We start from the raw sequence: 14,601 nt of genomic DNA on the forward strand, positions 1-14,601 counted from the left end.
GGTAAAGATGTTTGTGTTGTTTTTTTTCTTAAGACAAGACCAAAGACGACGTTTTCATCCGTTGCCGTGATTGGTCAAAGCAAACGTGAACAAGATGCCGCTTTGTCCAATCAGCCCCAGATAGAACTCTCTTGAGTTAATCAAAATGATCAATCTGGCCATTGCCAGGTTACCTTGTCCAAACTCCTAACAGGAAAACCTGTGGAGATTCAAAACCATACCCGATGCCTAGGCAACTAAAATTGACACTCAAAAACAGCAAAAACAAATAGATTTCAATGCTTTGTATTGATTTAAAAAAATCCATCCATTAATATTATTTCCATTTGCAGTATTAATACATTACATACAAGAAGATACATACATTATCATACATACAGTTCATCCAGTTCAGAAGTCCACTGACTAAAATGAGATTGAATGTGAATGTCTCATTCCTAACTGTCCAACATCCGGATATTTTTAAATAAGTAAATAAATACAAGGGTGAACTCACTTTTTTATCCACATGAATTTAAGATTAATCATAGAGGTTCATCCATCCATCTTCTGGACAACTTTTCCTCACCAGGATCATGGGCAAACTGGAGATTATCCCCGATGACTTCAGGCGAAAGTCGGGTTACACTCTAAGCTGGTCACCAGCCAATCGCAGATCATAGATGGCAGTTTTTCTAATATACATTGTACAGCTATTATACAATTATGCCACCGAGCCGTGACCTAGGAGTGCATGTTACTGTACATTTACTTTTTTTGACTTTTGTGCCGCACGAATTCAAGAGACAAATGACCGCACAAATGTGTAATGTACCCACATTTGAATAAAAGTGACGTTGTACAAATGCTTTTACTCCCTATTTATAAACAGTTATTATAGAGCACAGTCACATTCGAATAAGTCCTTCTGTTTCGAAAAAGCAGGTGTCAATCTACTTGCGTTGGCAGGTTATACACATCCTATTTACGGCCCCTCTCAGACCTCCATGAGACCCTGTGGCTCCTCGGCAACTTGTGAAGGCCCGGGCTGGAGGCGGCATATTGGCTTGTTGCACATAGGGCAGACACTACGGATCTCTAACCATTTCAGCAGACACCTGAGAAAAGCAGATGACAAATCAAGTGTTAATCTGTATTATGTCATTTAAAGGATATTGACATAGTATAAAATTAACTATTTTACTAATTAGAAATGTATTCAACTTAAACCAGTAGCGATTACAGGTTGCATATCTTTCTCCAGGTAAGACAACTTCCTCATTCTCCAGTGTCTCTCACTATCCAAGCTTGATTCCTTTGTTTTTAATTAGAACCTGGTTGTGTTGTTTACCTCTCGGTCCAAACAGACCACAATGCTATTGTCTCACATTGTAACATTGGAAAAGGGCCGCCAGAGCGGGTAAAAATTGGCTACGTCACGATGATCACGTGACTGTCCACAAATGGGCAGCTACTCTACCTAATTGCAAACAATATCCCTAAGATATTTAGAAAAATGTACAAAAAGTACTATAAAATCCAAACCGCTCAACATACATTGATAACTTTTTCAGGGAAGAGTTGAAATTAACTTTTTTCACGGAAGGGCTGGTTAGTTTTAAATAAATGGTGTATGGCTTTAAGCTAAGAGGACTCACTGATCTGTATATATTACTGGATAGCCAATACACGCTGCTGAAGCCATAGGGCGGCCATCTTACTCCTCCCATCTCACGAGCAGACTACTGTATAAACTGTATGTATACATACAGATTAGACATATACCGCTCGTAGGTTCTTAGTATAGGGCTGGGGGGCAGGTTGTCAGGGTGGTCACTATTGGGTGGTACTACTAGACCCCAATATTAGATTTGGCAGAGGCATCTTTTATTTAATTACAGATATACTTCTTTAATAATAATAAAAAATATATAAGTGTCCTCCTGTAAACATAATTCATTTATACATGTATTTAAGGCAAGTTGTAAAATGTCTGAAGTTCTTTTGTTTATGTTTAACACATTTAAAACATCATAAATCATGCTCTTTTTGTAAGAGAAGTGCTTGTTCATTTGTGTGTCGAAGCTTAGCAATTACAGGACTTACTTCTTATGAAAAGCATGGGAACACGGGCACACTCCGAGCTCATCCCGGCTGCGAAACTCTTCTAAACACACCGCACATGTTTGCTGAAGGGGAAAAAAATAAATAAATCATCAAATATGGCTTTGTTTATTGTATGGCATCATATTTGGCATAAATATTGGACACACTTTGTCTCAGTAATTACACGTTTTTGCAGGTTGTGAGTAGTACAAATATGTTACACACATTTGGTCATATTAGTGTTAAGATACAGGGAAATATTCAAGAAAAATATGCTTCCAAAGTCAAAACACATACGAAGATTGAACAGTCACTGAGTCTGACCCTCACACAAAATGTCAGCAAATTTCAATTCATGAGACTTCAGTTTACTGAGCAGCAAAAGGATTCACTCTAAATGTGTGTTTTGGCAAAGCAGCATAATGTAGTGGTAACGTTTCAACAATCAGAGAAAAATCATTTATTGTAACATATGAACACGCCTGGCTGTTTGGTTCAATATGAGCAACACAGTGCAAGCTTAAGTATTTTACCCTGCAAATGCTAACATAAATAGCATGTAGCCAAAAGCATAATGAGAAATGAGTAGTATGAAAATGACCTGGAAAGCTTACCAGTAACATTGCACATTGCGTGAGTGCTGAAAATATGTATCTTTTCTATTTCACAACCATATGAAGTATGCATTTCTTTGACATGCACACTGGCAAAGTAAACAAAGCTCAACAAGATGCATGTTTGTTGTAGATGTCTGCTGCTAGACATCATGCAACAGAGGCTTGCTTATTCAGTGTGGCAAATTAGCAATACCTACAAAATGCCACAGGGGGACACTAACGATCTAAACTGCACAATTCTGTTACTCTTCATTGTCACAGGTGAATTCTAGTTTTATTTTTATTCTTATATCAGGATTTTTTTTTTTGAAAACTTGGAAGGCAACAAGCACCAAATAATGATTGTCTTTGACTGCACTATACAGTAGTATGAAGGGTCAAAAGGGCCACATTTTTTAATCCGACCAAGTGGATTTAAGATGACACCCTTTCACGCCATACTGAACTTACCCCAAGAAGGCTCAGTTTCTTCCCTGCTCCTTTTAGAACAACCTGTTGGCAAGGAGTAATGTCAAAATGCATTCTTTATATCGTAATAATAGTGTGGTTTAGTGCTGCAACTATATTGCTGTTACCTCATTATAGCCATAATGTTCTCTCGCACCTTGTCGCCGAAGTCTGTCAAACACAATGACATTTTTAATGCAACTATGTAGAAATTCATAGCAATAAAAATGACATAACACAAAAAAACTCAATGGATGCATATTGGTCGTTATCCAAGCGTGTCTAGTCATGCCTTGAGAATCAGCAGTGATAGTCCTTTAACAAGTCTTGGAATTCACACAATAGCCAATTCATGTAAGGGCCTGTCCGTCCAAGTTCACTTCGTGTGACACCTTTCAGAATTGCCCTTCGAAAAATGGTCGGAATAGATGTTAGAATTTAATGTTTGGTGTTAGATTTTTCTAGGTTTAGAGCGCAAATAAACTTTTCATCTTCTCATACTGGTGGCCAGAGTGAAAAAAAGATTATGTAATAAAGCAGCTTTTTTCAAAATATTTGGCTGGGAGAAAACAAACTTTGACAAGGAGTCCCCCCCCCCCCCCCCCACCAAAACCATGAACATAAGAAGGGGCCACCAATTAATCAGACTCTAATTCCTAAAGTTGTCTTCCTTTTGTCATTTGTGAACATAAAATTGTGTGTGATTGTTTGTCATGTGACTGGCAGGAGATCAGTCCATGGTGTACCCTGCTTGTCGCTCTAAACTGGCTGTGATGGGCTTCAGCCACGTCACCCTGAACAGAATAAGCTGTGTATATATTAGATTGTAAATTAGTTGTATGGGAAAACATCTGTATTTGTTGTACAATCCTACCTATAATGCAGTTTATTAGTTTTTTTTCCACCTGGTACTTCAGTATGACATAAACCAATTGTAAGTTCTATGTCAGTGCTGCCTACTATTACATACCTGAACAGGTAGCAGCAAAAAATGAGGCTGAGCATTAGGATAAAAAGGCCAATGCCCAGAATGATGATGTAGACATTGAATGGTAAATAGAAGAGCTCTTCGGATGTCATCTTGCAGGATGGGTCAGAGTTCTGCAACGCGAGGTCACACCGACACCCTGAAAAGATGAACAAAAAAAGAACAAGTATACTAAATACTTGGACAAAAACACTATAGGCTATTCATAAAAAGTCAGATTCAGGACATGAATCAGAAGTTAAGCATTTATTTGAGAAATCCATCCATCCGTTTTCTTAACCGCTTAATCCTCACAAGGGCCACAGGGGGTGCTGGAGCCTATCCTAGCTGACATCGGAGTGAGAACAGCAACAACCAATTGAAAAGCTATATAATATGTGTAATAGTATAGAAAAATATTTCTGTGGTCTACTGTACATTTAAGTTCAAAATATTCTGGTCGAGAGACAAACCCTGAAACCCTTGACCATGTGATGTGGCAAATACATTTGTTGGTGTTCTGCCACACGTTTGAATTGAATTAAGTTATTTACATTTTCCCTGAGTCTCTCAATTTTTGAAGTATTTTCTAAGTATCTTCCAAAATATTGATGCTACTCACATTAAAAATCTCAGGGTCATTAAATCATACCTATCATAGATGTGAAGGATATCTATTGAAAACTGCAAATTACATGCCTCGCAATTAATAGCTTAGCTTCTCTCATAGATGTTGAATAATAATCCCTGAAAGTTTCACGATTAGTTGCACTTATTTGAAACACCGAGTCAGTCACACAGGCTCTTCGCTGTGGATAGGTATTACAACAGAATAAAATGCATTGTAACCGGAACACAAAAAGTAATAACCACTGAACTCACCGTTACACCACTGGAAAGGTTGCATCAAATTTGATAGATGTACAGATCAGATGTCAAAAGTCAGAAAATTCCTTGGAGGGGTCGACCACTGTAATCTCCCAAAGGATGTCTTTCACAACTTGATTACTTTCCACTTCTTAGGGTCACAGTAATGTATCTCCCCCAAAATAAGGGAGGCACAATGAGTTGAATGCAGTCCAGAGGCAACCGCTTTCTTAATAGGTCACCATCAGAGTAACAAACTGCTTATTTGTACTCCAATTAGTCTGCCAGTGGTGATTCACCCAAAAATGTTGCACAAACATCCTCCTTAATTCTCATGGGATGGTTAAATCTCCTGCGTCACATTAACAAAGAGTCTTGACGCTTGAAGGCATGTGGGAAAATGATGCTGATATCTGAATGCAAAAAATAAAATTAAATTAAAAAAAATACTTCAATTCCCATGCAGCACTGTGTTTTGCTTCGTCTCCCACTCAAAACATCATCACGAGGCTCTTTCCCTCCCTTCTTTCTGCTCCGCTTTACTGTCTTCTCTCCTGTTTTAGATATCCACGTCGCTTTCTTCCACGCTGGCTGTGAAAAACCTGCCGCGGCCAATTATGGAGATACAAAAAGGAAGGGACATGGATGGCAGCAACACAGCCAGCCAAGCAAGCAACCTCGGTGTTCTTGTGGAAAGCAGCTCTTCATCTCTTCCCCTGCATTCCTGCTGTGAAGGCACAACGCAAAGGATGACTGTATGACACAACAGAAATCTTGAAAGTCGGGCTTCCGTCCTTCGTTTTCCTCTCCCACTTCTGTCGAACCTCACCCTCCTCGTCTCTCCTTTTTACTTCATGTCTATGGAGCGCTCAGTTTGTAAACAGATCCATGCTCATGTGATTCGCTCTCCGCATCGCAGCTCTGCTTTCACTACCCCCTCCCTCGTTCCTGCTCCCTCCTTCTCTCTCTCTCTCTCTCTCTCTCTCTCTCTCTCTCTCTCTCTCTCTCTCTCTCTCTCTCTCTCTCTCTCTCTCTCTCTCTCTCTCTCTCTCTCTCTCTCTCTCTCTCTCTCTCTCTCTCCCCGCCTGCCTGCCACCCATTTTGGGCTTTCCCTTCCCTCCCCCACTTCCTCCTCCTTCCTTCGCAGCTGCAAGCTATTATTGAACATTGAAGAAGACAGATGTTGGAGCAGGACATGATCTAATGATTGCTTTAAATATGCATAATCCTTAATCAAATCGGTAAACAATTGGAAGATGGCAATTCCAACACTCCAGGGTACGCTCCAACCGCCTGTTTTAGCTAAAGATATTACCAAGCTTTCTCCGACAACAACAAAAAAACTCTCAAAAATATATAAGTTACTTTCATATACTGATAAAACGTCTTTACCCATCTCAAATAGGGAAACAGACTTGTCTATAGCTCCGGAATCTGTCTTTTGGATTCAAGTTTGTGAAAATGTTTTTAAAATGACAAAACACACAAATTTACAACTTATCCAATATAAAATTATTCACAGAACATACATTACTCAATATATGATGAAGAAAATGGGACTCTCAGACTCCGACATTTGTCTCCAGTGTTTACAAAACACTACAGACACTTATTTTCATGCTTTATGGTTATGTACGCCGGTTATGTGTTTCTGGACTAAAGTCTTAGAAAAACTTTCCGCTGTCTTGGACTGTAGGATACCGTTCTCTCCAAACTTGTGTTTGCTAGGTGACTTAACAACAATTGACTTACCACATAAACAATTTCAATCTATACTTGTAGCCCTTACTATCGCAAAAAAAACAATTCTTGTTAACTGGAAAAATAAACAAACTTTGAATATCGACCAATGGTCTAACCTCCTCATAAATCATATTTTAATGGAAAAAATATCTGCCTCAAATAAAAACCAAATGTCAAAATTTAAAGAAACATGGTCTACGTATATAGAATTTTTTAACCTAAACTTGGATTTTAATTCTGCCTGTTAGCGAGAGCCACAGCAGCGTTATAACTTGCATTGATGTTTCTGTATTAGGCAATTTGTAACTAATGGTTGTGTTTCTATAGTCAGGAACCCGGCTGCTGCCAGCGGGATCGAGCGGATTCACCTCCGATGGGCACCAGGGGTTGATATTCGGATTCACGGCATGCCAGTGGGTTAATTCTGTGGGTGCTGTCCCCCCTGGCGGGGAGTGGGCGGGTCTGCCCCTCTGTTGGCTGCTGGGTGGCGGCTGCGTCTTGGCCGTTCCCTGGGTCTCTTGGGGGGTGCTGCGTTGCGGGGCTTTCCCTGGTGTCGGGGGCGGCGCCGTTCCGGCGCGGTCCGTCGCTCTGGGCCCGGCGACGCGGTTCGGGGCCTGTGGGCCGCCGGGGTGCCCGGTGGTTCCCTCTCCCCTCCCCCTTCCTCCCCCTTGCTGCCTCTCCCTCCTCGCCTCTCCCCGCCCGTCCTCCGCCTCCCTGTCCCCTCTCCCTCGTCGCCCTTCCTCCTCCTCTCCCCCTCTCCTTGCGTCCCTGCCGCTGCCCCCTGCCCTTCTTGTCGTCCCCTTCCCTCCTCCCTTCCCCTTCCCCGGTACGCCTTCCTTCCCCTCCCCTGGGCCGGGGGCTCCATCCATGGCCCGGGTCTCGGTGCTATGGGGGCCGGCGGGGGTGGCTGGGGTTTGGTGTCGTGCCCGCCCCGCTCCGGTGGGCGTCCTGACACCTCGGGCGGGACCCAGTATCCGGGGGGCGAGCCCTATCGCCCCGCCAGGCGGGTCCCATATGGCCGCCGGGGTCCTGGTGGGGTGGGTGGGGGCTTGGTGGGCCGGTGCGCCTCCTGCCCCCGCCCGGTTGGGGGGGGCCCCGCTGGTCACACCTCTTAACTCACTACACTAGGTTTGCACAATACACTTTTATAGACATATAGGGCACATAACACACTTTGGGGGGTGGGGTAGGGTGGAAACACCGTCTTCACCCTACAACTCCCCTCCAATTTTAATACACCACACAACTTGTGGGTGGGGGGGGGGCTTGTGGGGGTGCCATCGGTTGGGGGCCGCAGTATAGAGCAGTGCTGCGGTCCCCTGTCCGTGTCGCCACCCCCCCCCCCCCCCCGCCCTATCTATTTTTTTTAATGCACCACATACACTCAGCAACATGCTTGGGTGGCGGGTGGATCGGAGCGTGGGAATATCATTTCCATCGGCTCCGGTTCACCTGCTCCTAATTTTAATGCACCACACACACACACTTGTATATACACTGGGTGGGGTCACATTCACGGTTTAGGGGTAGAGTTCGCCAGTCCGCGAGCTGGCGGACTCAGTAACAGGGGTTAATTTTCACAAAGAACGCTGGGGTGACGACCTGGGCCTTCCCCCGCTGGGCCTGGGGTTCGGGGGTGTCGGCCCACTCCGGTGCCCCCATCTCCCCCTTCTGCCCCCGGTGTTCCGTCCTTCCACACGGCGGGGGGTGGGGTGGGCGCGGCTGCCCTCTCCGCTCCGCTCCGCTGTCCGGCCCCTCTTCGGCGCCGGTGCCTGGGTGCGGGTGGTCCCCGGGGGCTGGGGGTCGGGGGTTGGGGGGCTGCCGGTTGGTCGGGGTGGGGTCGGGGGCGGGCGGCTTTGTTGGGGGGGGGGGGGGGCGGTGGTGGGGGTTGCGGGGTGGGGGGGTGCTGGGGGTGGGGGGTGTCTGGGGGGTTGGGGGCGTGGGGGCGGCTGGGGCTGGGTTGGGGTGGGTGGCGGGGGTGGAGGTGGGGCGGGGGGTCGTGGGGGGCGGGGGTTGGGGGCCGGTGGGGTGCCTGGTGGGCCTGCAGTGCCCCGTCCTGCTGCGTTGGGCAATTTTAAGGACATTTTCTATAGTTGGGATATATATATGTCATTTAGAAATATATATATCTTTCATTGTTTTTTTGTAAATTAATCGGTGAGTACTGAAGATTTGAGTATCGGTCTAAAAAAAGTGGTATTGAACATCCCTACTAAATTTGACATTCTGATTAATATTACATTTGTGGAATATGAGTTATGAAGCAAAATCCAGCTGTTTTTATTTATCTCAGGGGTCGGCCATTTTGCCACTTCCTGTCGACTGAAGATGACATCAATGTTGCTCAGGGCTCGGGCAACGGCCAATCAAAGCTAACCTGTTTTTTTCAAGCTGAGCTGTGATTGGCTGTTACTTGAAACCTGAGCAACTGTGATGTCATTTTCACTCGACAGCAAGTAGCAAAATGGCTGCTCCCTGAGATGGATAAAAACTGCTGGATTTTGCTACTTACCTCATATTCCACTAACGCAATATTAACTAGAATACCATATTTACAGTAGTGGGGCTGAATAGATCATATTATTGTCAAGAATCTTTTTTGGGGTGACTTCCCCTTTAAGGCAAAACAAAAACATACATGGCTATTCTTCCAAGGTTGTTGATGTGTATTACTTTTAATCCTGTCCACCAGATACACCCTGAGTCTGGAATTTCAGCTTCACAGGACGCTGGTAAACCACATCCTCTTCAATGTGCCTGCTCCACCAAATTGATGTCACAAATAATGGAGTGAATTCTTCAGAGATTGTTTGATTTATGCATGTGCATGGCTCTCAGGAAGAGGAAAAGTGCGGGATCTTGATGGCAGGCAAGAATTCTTCCTCTGAGTCGAAGCCAAACGACATTCTTGGCTGTACTGACCTCAGCTCATCAGAGAAGCAGACAGAATGGAAGACAGAAGACTTTTCATATGCTAATACCAAATGTGTGTTTGTCTTGGAATCGCAGTCTCTTTCAGAGTTACGCCTTTTCAGTTGAGCATCAATAGTCTGTGCAAATATAGTCACATGAGCATCCCAAATGTCCATGCTTGTAGCAGACAATACAATAAACACATAAGCCACCAGATATTATAAGATGTGTATCTTCGGCGCCGACGCCTGGGTGCGGGGGGGCCCCGGGGTCCGGGGGGCTGCCGGTTGGTGGGGGGTGCTGGGGGCGGGGGGGTCGTGGGGGGAGCCGGGGCTGTGGACCGGTGGGGTGCCTGGCGGGCCTGCAGCGCCCCGTCCTGCTGCGTTGGGTTGGGGGTGCGGGCCGTGTTGGGGTGGGGGGCGCTCCTGCTCCTGGGTTTGCTCTCCGGCCGGTGGCCCTGGCGGGGCCCGGGGGTCGTCCTTTGGCGCTGCCGCGGCCTGGGGGACTGTGAGGTGTTGCGCTTGCTCTGTTCCGGCGGGGGTCGACGGCTCCCCTCTTTGGTGGAGATTTTCATGCATGCCAGATCCACCACACCAGCATCTACCGAAACTCAGACACAATCTGTTTCCTCCTCAGGTTATTGAATCGGTGGAGGCTGGTGTCTGCGGATCTCACGCGGCTTCGTCTGTCCTTCCTTCCTTTTCTCGGTCTCTTCTTTGGTCTCTTGAGGCCTCCCTGATTTTATGTTTTTTGGATTTGTTGGGGTCTGGATGTTTCTTGGGCTGGGGAGGAGTTCTGGTGGGGGGTGTCTGGTCGGTGCTGGATTTCACCTTCCTTGGTTTTCTTCGGTCCCCTCGGGTCTCCTGGTGTTCGATTTAGGTGAACGGTATGAGATTTTTTTCTAATAGGTTTTCTGGTGAGCTAACAAATACACACACGCACGCACGCACGCACATACACATACTCACCCACACACACAAAAAATAATAATAATAATATATATATATATATATATATATTTAAAAAAAAAAAAAAAGAGCAATGATGATGACATTTCCGAATGAACAATACTGAGCTCTTATAGAGAAAAAAAAAAAAAAAAAGGAAAATGGCAATGGTTATCGATATCGTAGGATAAAAACTTTTCATAAAGTTAGGCCTACTCGTAGGGTATCAGATGCTTTGAGCAGTATTCTGGCTTAATGACTTTTTATGGCATATTCCAAGAAAAAAAAAATCAAAGCTAATTTAGGTGTGTTACAATTTATTCTTTTGTGGGTTAATCAAATAACCACTCCCGTTGGTTATTTTCTCACATGTGTAACTTTGTGAAGACAGCTTAATAAGATCATAGTTTTGAGAAATGTGCATTTGTTCCAACAAGGGAACGGAATAAAGCGAACAGAATAGAGTTAAACAAATGTGTCATTGAGAAAGGTGCCAATTTGAACATAACTACTGTGGAATTTATTTGGAAACTAATTGTGAACAAAATGAGTCTAAGTGGTTGTGCAATCCTTTTGTTGATCTTGGGCAATTTTGCTTTTTGCTTCTTTTTTTTTTTTTTTTAATACGGTTGTTGTCCACGTTTTTACTCTGAGTTTAGGACTGGATCTTATTGCAAGGTTGTGGTGGAAAGTTGCATAATAAAAAAATGCAGCAAGCACATGTTAAATTTCAGGGAAATGAGAAATGCTGGCAACTTGACATATTCCAGATGTCTTGAGCCAAACTAAATAACTTCTATTTCTTTTTTGAAACAGTCTACTTGGTTTATGAAGTTGTTTTTGCAAATAGCATGTGCCCTTGTCCCCCCCAAAAATGAGACACTACCAGGTAGTCATACAGTATGCTGCTAATCACAGTGTTGTGTTGTGGTACTCTATGCGTGGTAACCCCAAAATCACTGCAGAAGGACAAAGGGGTCTTCCTAATAATATACTAAAATATTATAAAGCACATACAATGGAGTATCTGGAGCATTTGGATGCTTAAATTGTAATCTCGCGATCGCAGTGTGAATTACATCAATCTGTAGCTGTCATTCATTTTGTGTTGATTTGGGGCAGATATTACTTCTTCTTGCCCCCATTTAATTAATTTTCTTTTAAAGAATGAAATAAATAAATGACAATGAAATGATGTGTTGCCTGAAAGCATCTTGTGTATCAGGGATGTTTTCCAGTGATCTTGACCTCTGGATAAAAATGTTTTCTGTCTTTATTGACATCTAAGCGTTCACTTGTTCTGTCATAGATAAGCACAAAACACGCTCAAAAGACAAATCGCTCAACTCCTGTGGCATCTGCAGCATTTCAGAGAAAAAAGCCTCCATATTCGTATGCACGCATGTATCCCATGCAGTCTTTTTTTACCACGACTACAGAATGAAGAAGTTGTATCACAGGTTACAGCCAGTGAAATAATGAAATGCTAGAAATGCAATCGCAAAAGGGCCACATTTAGCAACCACGTTGTGAATAGCCATATAACTGAATATAACATAACCCCTAAAGGTCAAAGCAATTCCCATACTATCACAACTTATTTAACATGTTCAAGCAAGGTCAGTGGTCTCCAACCGACCCCAAAGGTGACCCATAAGAGTGAAATCAGTATTACAATGGGTTTCTCATGGCCAGGAACATGGAAATAATATATTTAGTTTATATTTCTATCAGATTTAGATCTTAACATGGACGTCAACGACCTCTAGTTGACCTCAAAGGTCAAACTCAGAACACCTGAAACCTCTGAAATGAAAACTGATTCTGAGGCCATAAAGAACAAACCCTGAACGAGTGAACGCTTCATGCTTTATTACATTTTGTGCACAATTGTTACGCTTAACACACCTACAGAAAATTTAAGCTTCAATGAACCTACCCATGCATTATTTTGGAATGTTGGAGGAAGCCGGTTTAGCCTACATAAAGAAAAAGAAAACCCATGCAAGCACACAGGGAGAACATGCAAACGCATGCCGAGATTTAAACCCCAAACCTGTAAACTGTAAATCGCGTAACACATCCCAAATTAAAATCTCATATGAATAGTTCAACGTGTCTGATTTTATGACACTGATTTGCGTATGTACTCTTTTTGTCCAGCAGAGGTCAGTCGAGGTTCACATTTATGAGCAACAACGTCAAACACTGAAAAAGCACAAGATGGCGCTGCTTTTTGTTGATATTTTAGAAGTTGTCCTGTCTGAGTCTGAAAGCATGGACTGGAGTAGTGGCACCAGTCACGATCACAATTTATTTTTTACAGCTACAAGTTACGGCAAAAGCATGTGAATAAAGATACATTCACAGAAATGAAAATAAACGATTTCCCCATTTCTTTCTTTCTCTCTTTTTTTACATTCAGCCCTTGGTTTACATGGCAGCACAATATTGTTGTTTCTCAATACGATATTTAACCGATCTCCCCGTGGTGGTCAAGTAAACACATAATGTGTCGTAATAATATATGTAAATGTAGTGTCACGCTTCAACCAGACTAAACAAGCTATAACCAGCCTTCACCTGACTCTCCTCGCTCTCACCCGAACTTCGCACATGTATAACAATACATTCCTACCCGTCTGCTTTGAGGGGAGCTCAATTTGTAAACAGAAAGAAAGTCCGAAGACAGCTGGGCTTTATTTATGTATTATTTAATCTAAATACTTCTAGAAATGGATTTACAAAAACAGCACTTTGTAATCATTGAATCGTAAGAAGAGCATTGATTTTATAAATTGTATCTTGATTTACAAGTGAACTTAACCACATGTTTATAGTCTATACACACTTAAATGAACAGTGTTTAAGGAATTACACTCTATTTACTTATTTGTTTCTGTGAGGAAATCACAGCCACAAAAACAAATGGCTCAATGTGTCAAAACGGTCACCCACTTATGAATTCATAAACAAATTGGAAACCTACGTTTCTTATTACAATTGTTTCATTTTTCTTGTTTTACCCTAACAAATGTATCTATTTGAGTGCAAAGGGAGTTCAAACAACGTGACAGCATGAAAGGCAAACTTAAATGTACTTATAAATGACACATGGATAATTTAAATAAATTATAGTGAATTATACAGATTCTGATATTAGGCCAATTGTCTGGTACCTCTACAGCAAAAGCAGTTCTGCTGACAGCTCGGTGAAAATGAATCTTTGCTGTGGTAATAGTTAGAACATGTGTAAATAAATGTTAATCAACAGAGATTGATCTGGTGGAATTATCCTATTACTCTTGCAATACCATAAACCAAACCAAACAAACGGAAAAATGAAAGGGGAACACCTGCTCATTATTTGTATTGACTATAGGCTATTCTTTCTCTTTTTTTTTTGTCCAATACACTTGACATTAAATTTGGCTGTATTTGGCCTCTAAACAACGATTTTGACACCCCTGCACTACTACAGTGCACCTAATCGTGATTTCTGCATTAGTACTCAGTACTGTATCCTACAAATGCACCTGCTATGCTTGACGATGCATTTGTTTGCATGTCAAATGACAACCACGTTGCCACTGAATGAATGACAGTGAACATCACGTTACATTTTTAGCAAATCATGCAATGTGAATATTGATCGACAGAATTAGAAATAAAGTGACGATACAGGGTACATAACGGTATTCTGGAAAACTTCAAAAGACGCTACATTAAAACAAAAAACAAACAAGCATGGTCGATTATGTAGCACTGAGGCATAAAACCGTTGTTGCTGGGTGAAGTCCGAGACGCCTTAGAAAAAGCCTCCGTGAGTGACTTTGTACTAGGTTGTGTACTGTCTCTCCACTCAACACCAAATCCAGTATTTTTCCATCAAGTAGCGCGCTGGACCACGTGACCACAGAGGGTGGGGGGTGCTGTCATGTTTGCATCCTCATTGACAGCAATGCCCCGAGTATGGCTCGGGACGGGCTAATCCTGCAATGTTCCACTTTATGAT

General features: G+C 42.9%; 1 protein-coding gene across 1 annotated transcript; it reads right to left on the reverse strand.

The window, feature by feature from the left end:
- Window positions 1–288: 288 nt before the first annotated feature.
- Window positions 289–5,929, reverse strand: LOC147163729 (RING finger protein 122-like). The gene is made up of 6 exons (XM_086093903.1): window positions 4,999–5,929; window positions 4,120–4,276; window positions 3,278–3,320; window positions 3,153–3,194; window positions 2,086–2,168; window positions 289–1,097 (listed from the first exon to the last, which is right to left on the reverse strand). The coding sequence occupies exons 1-6, from the start codon at window positions 5,021–5,023 to the stop codon at window positions 977–979; spliced, it is 471 nt and encodes a 156-aa protein (XP_085950029.1). The 5' UTR covers window positions 5,024–5,929; the 3' UTR covers window positions 289–976.
- Between the last annotated feature and the right edge of the window lie 8,672 nt (window positions 5,930–14,601).

This window comes from Leptonotus elevatus, chromosome 13, assembly GCF_054856555.1.
Source record: "Leptonotus elevatus isolate MCC_2025b chromosome 13, RoL_Lele_1.0, whole genome shotgun sequence".
In the NCBI taxonomy this organism is placed as follows: Eukaryota; Metazoa; Chordata; class Actinopteri; order Syngnathiformes; family Syngnathidae; genus Leptonotus; species Leptonotus elevatus.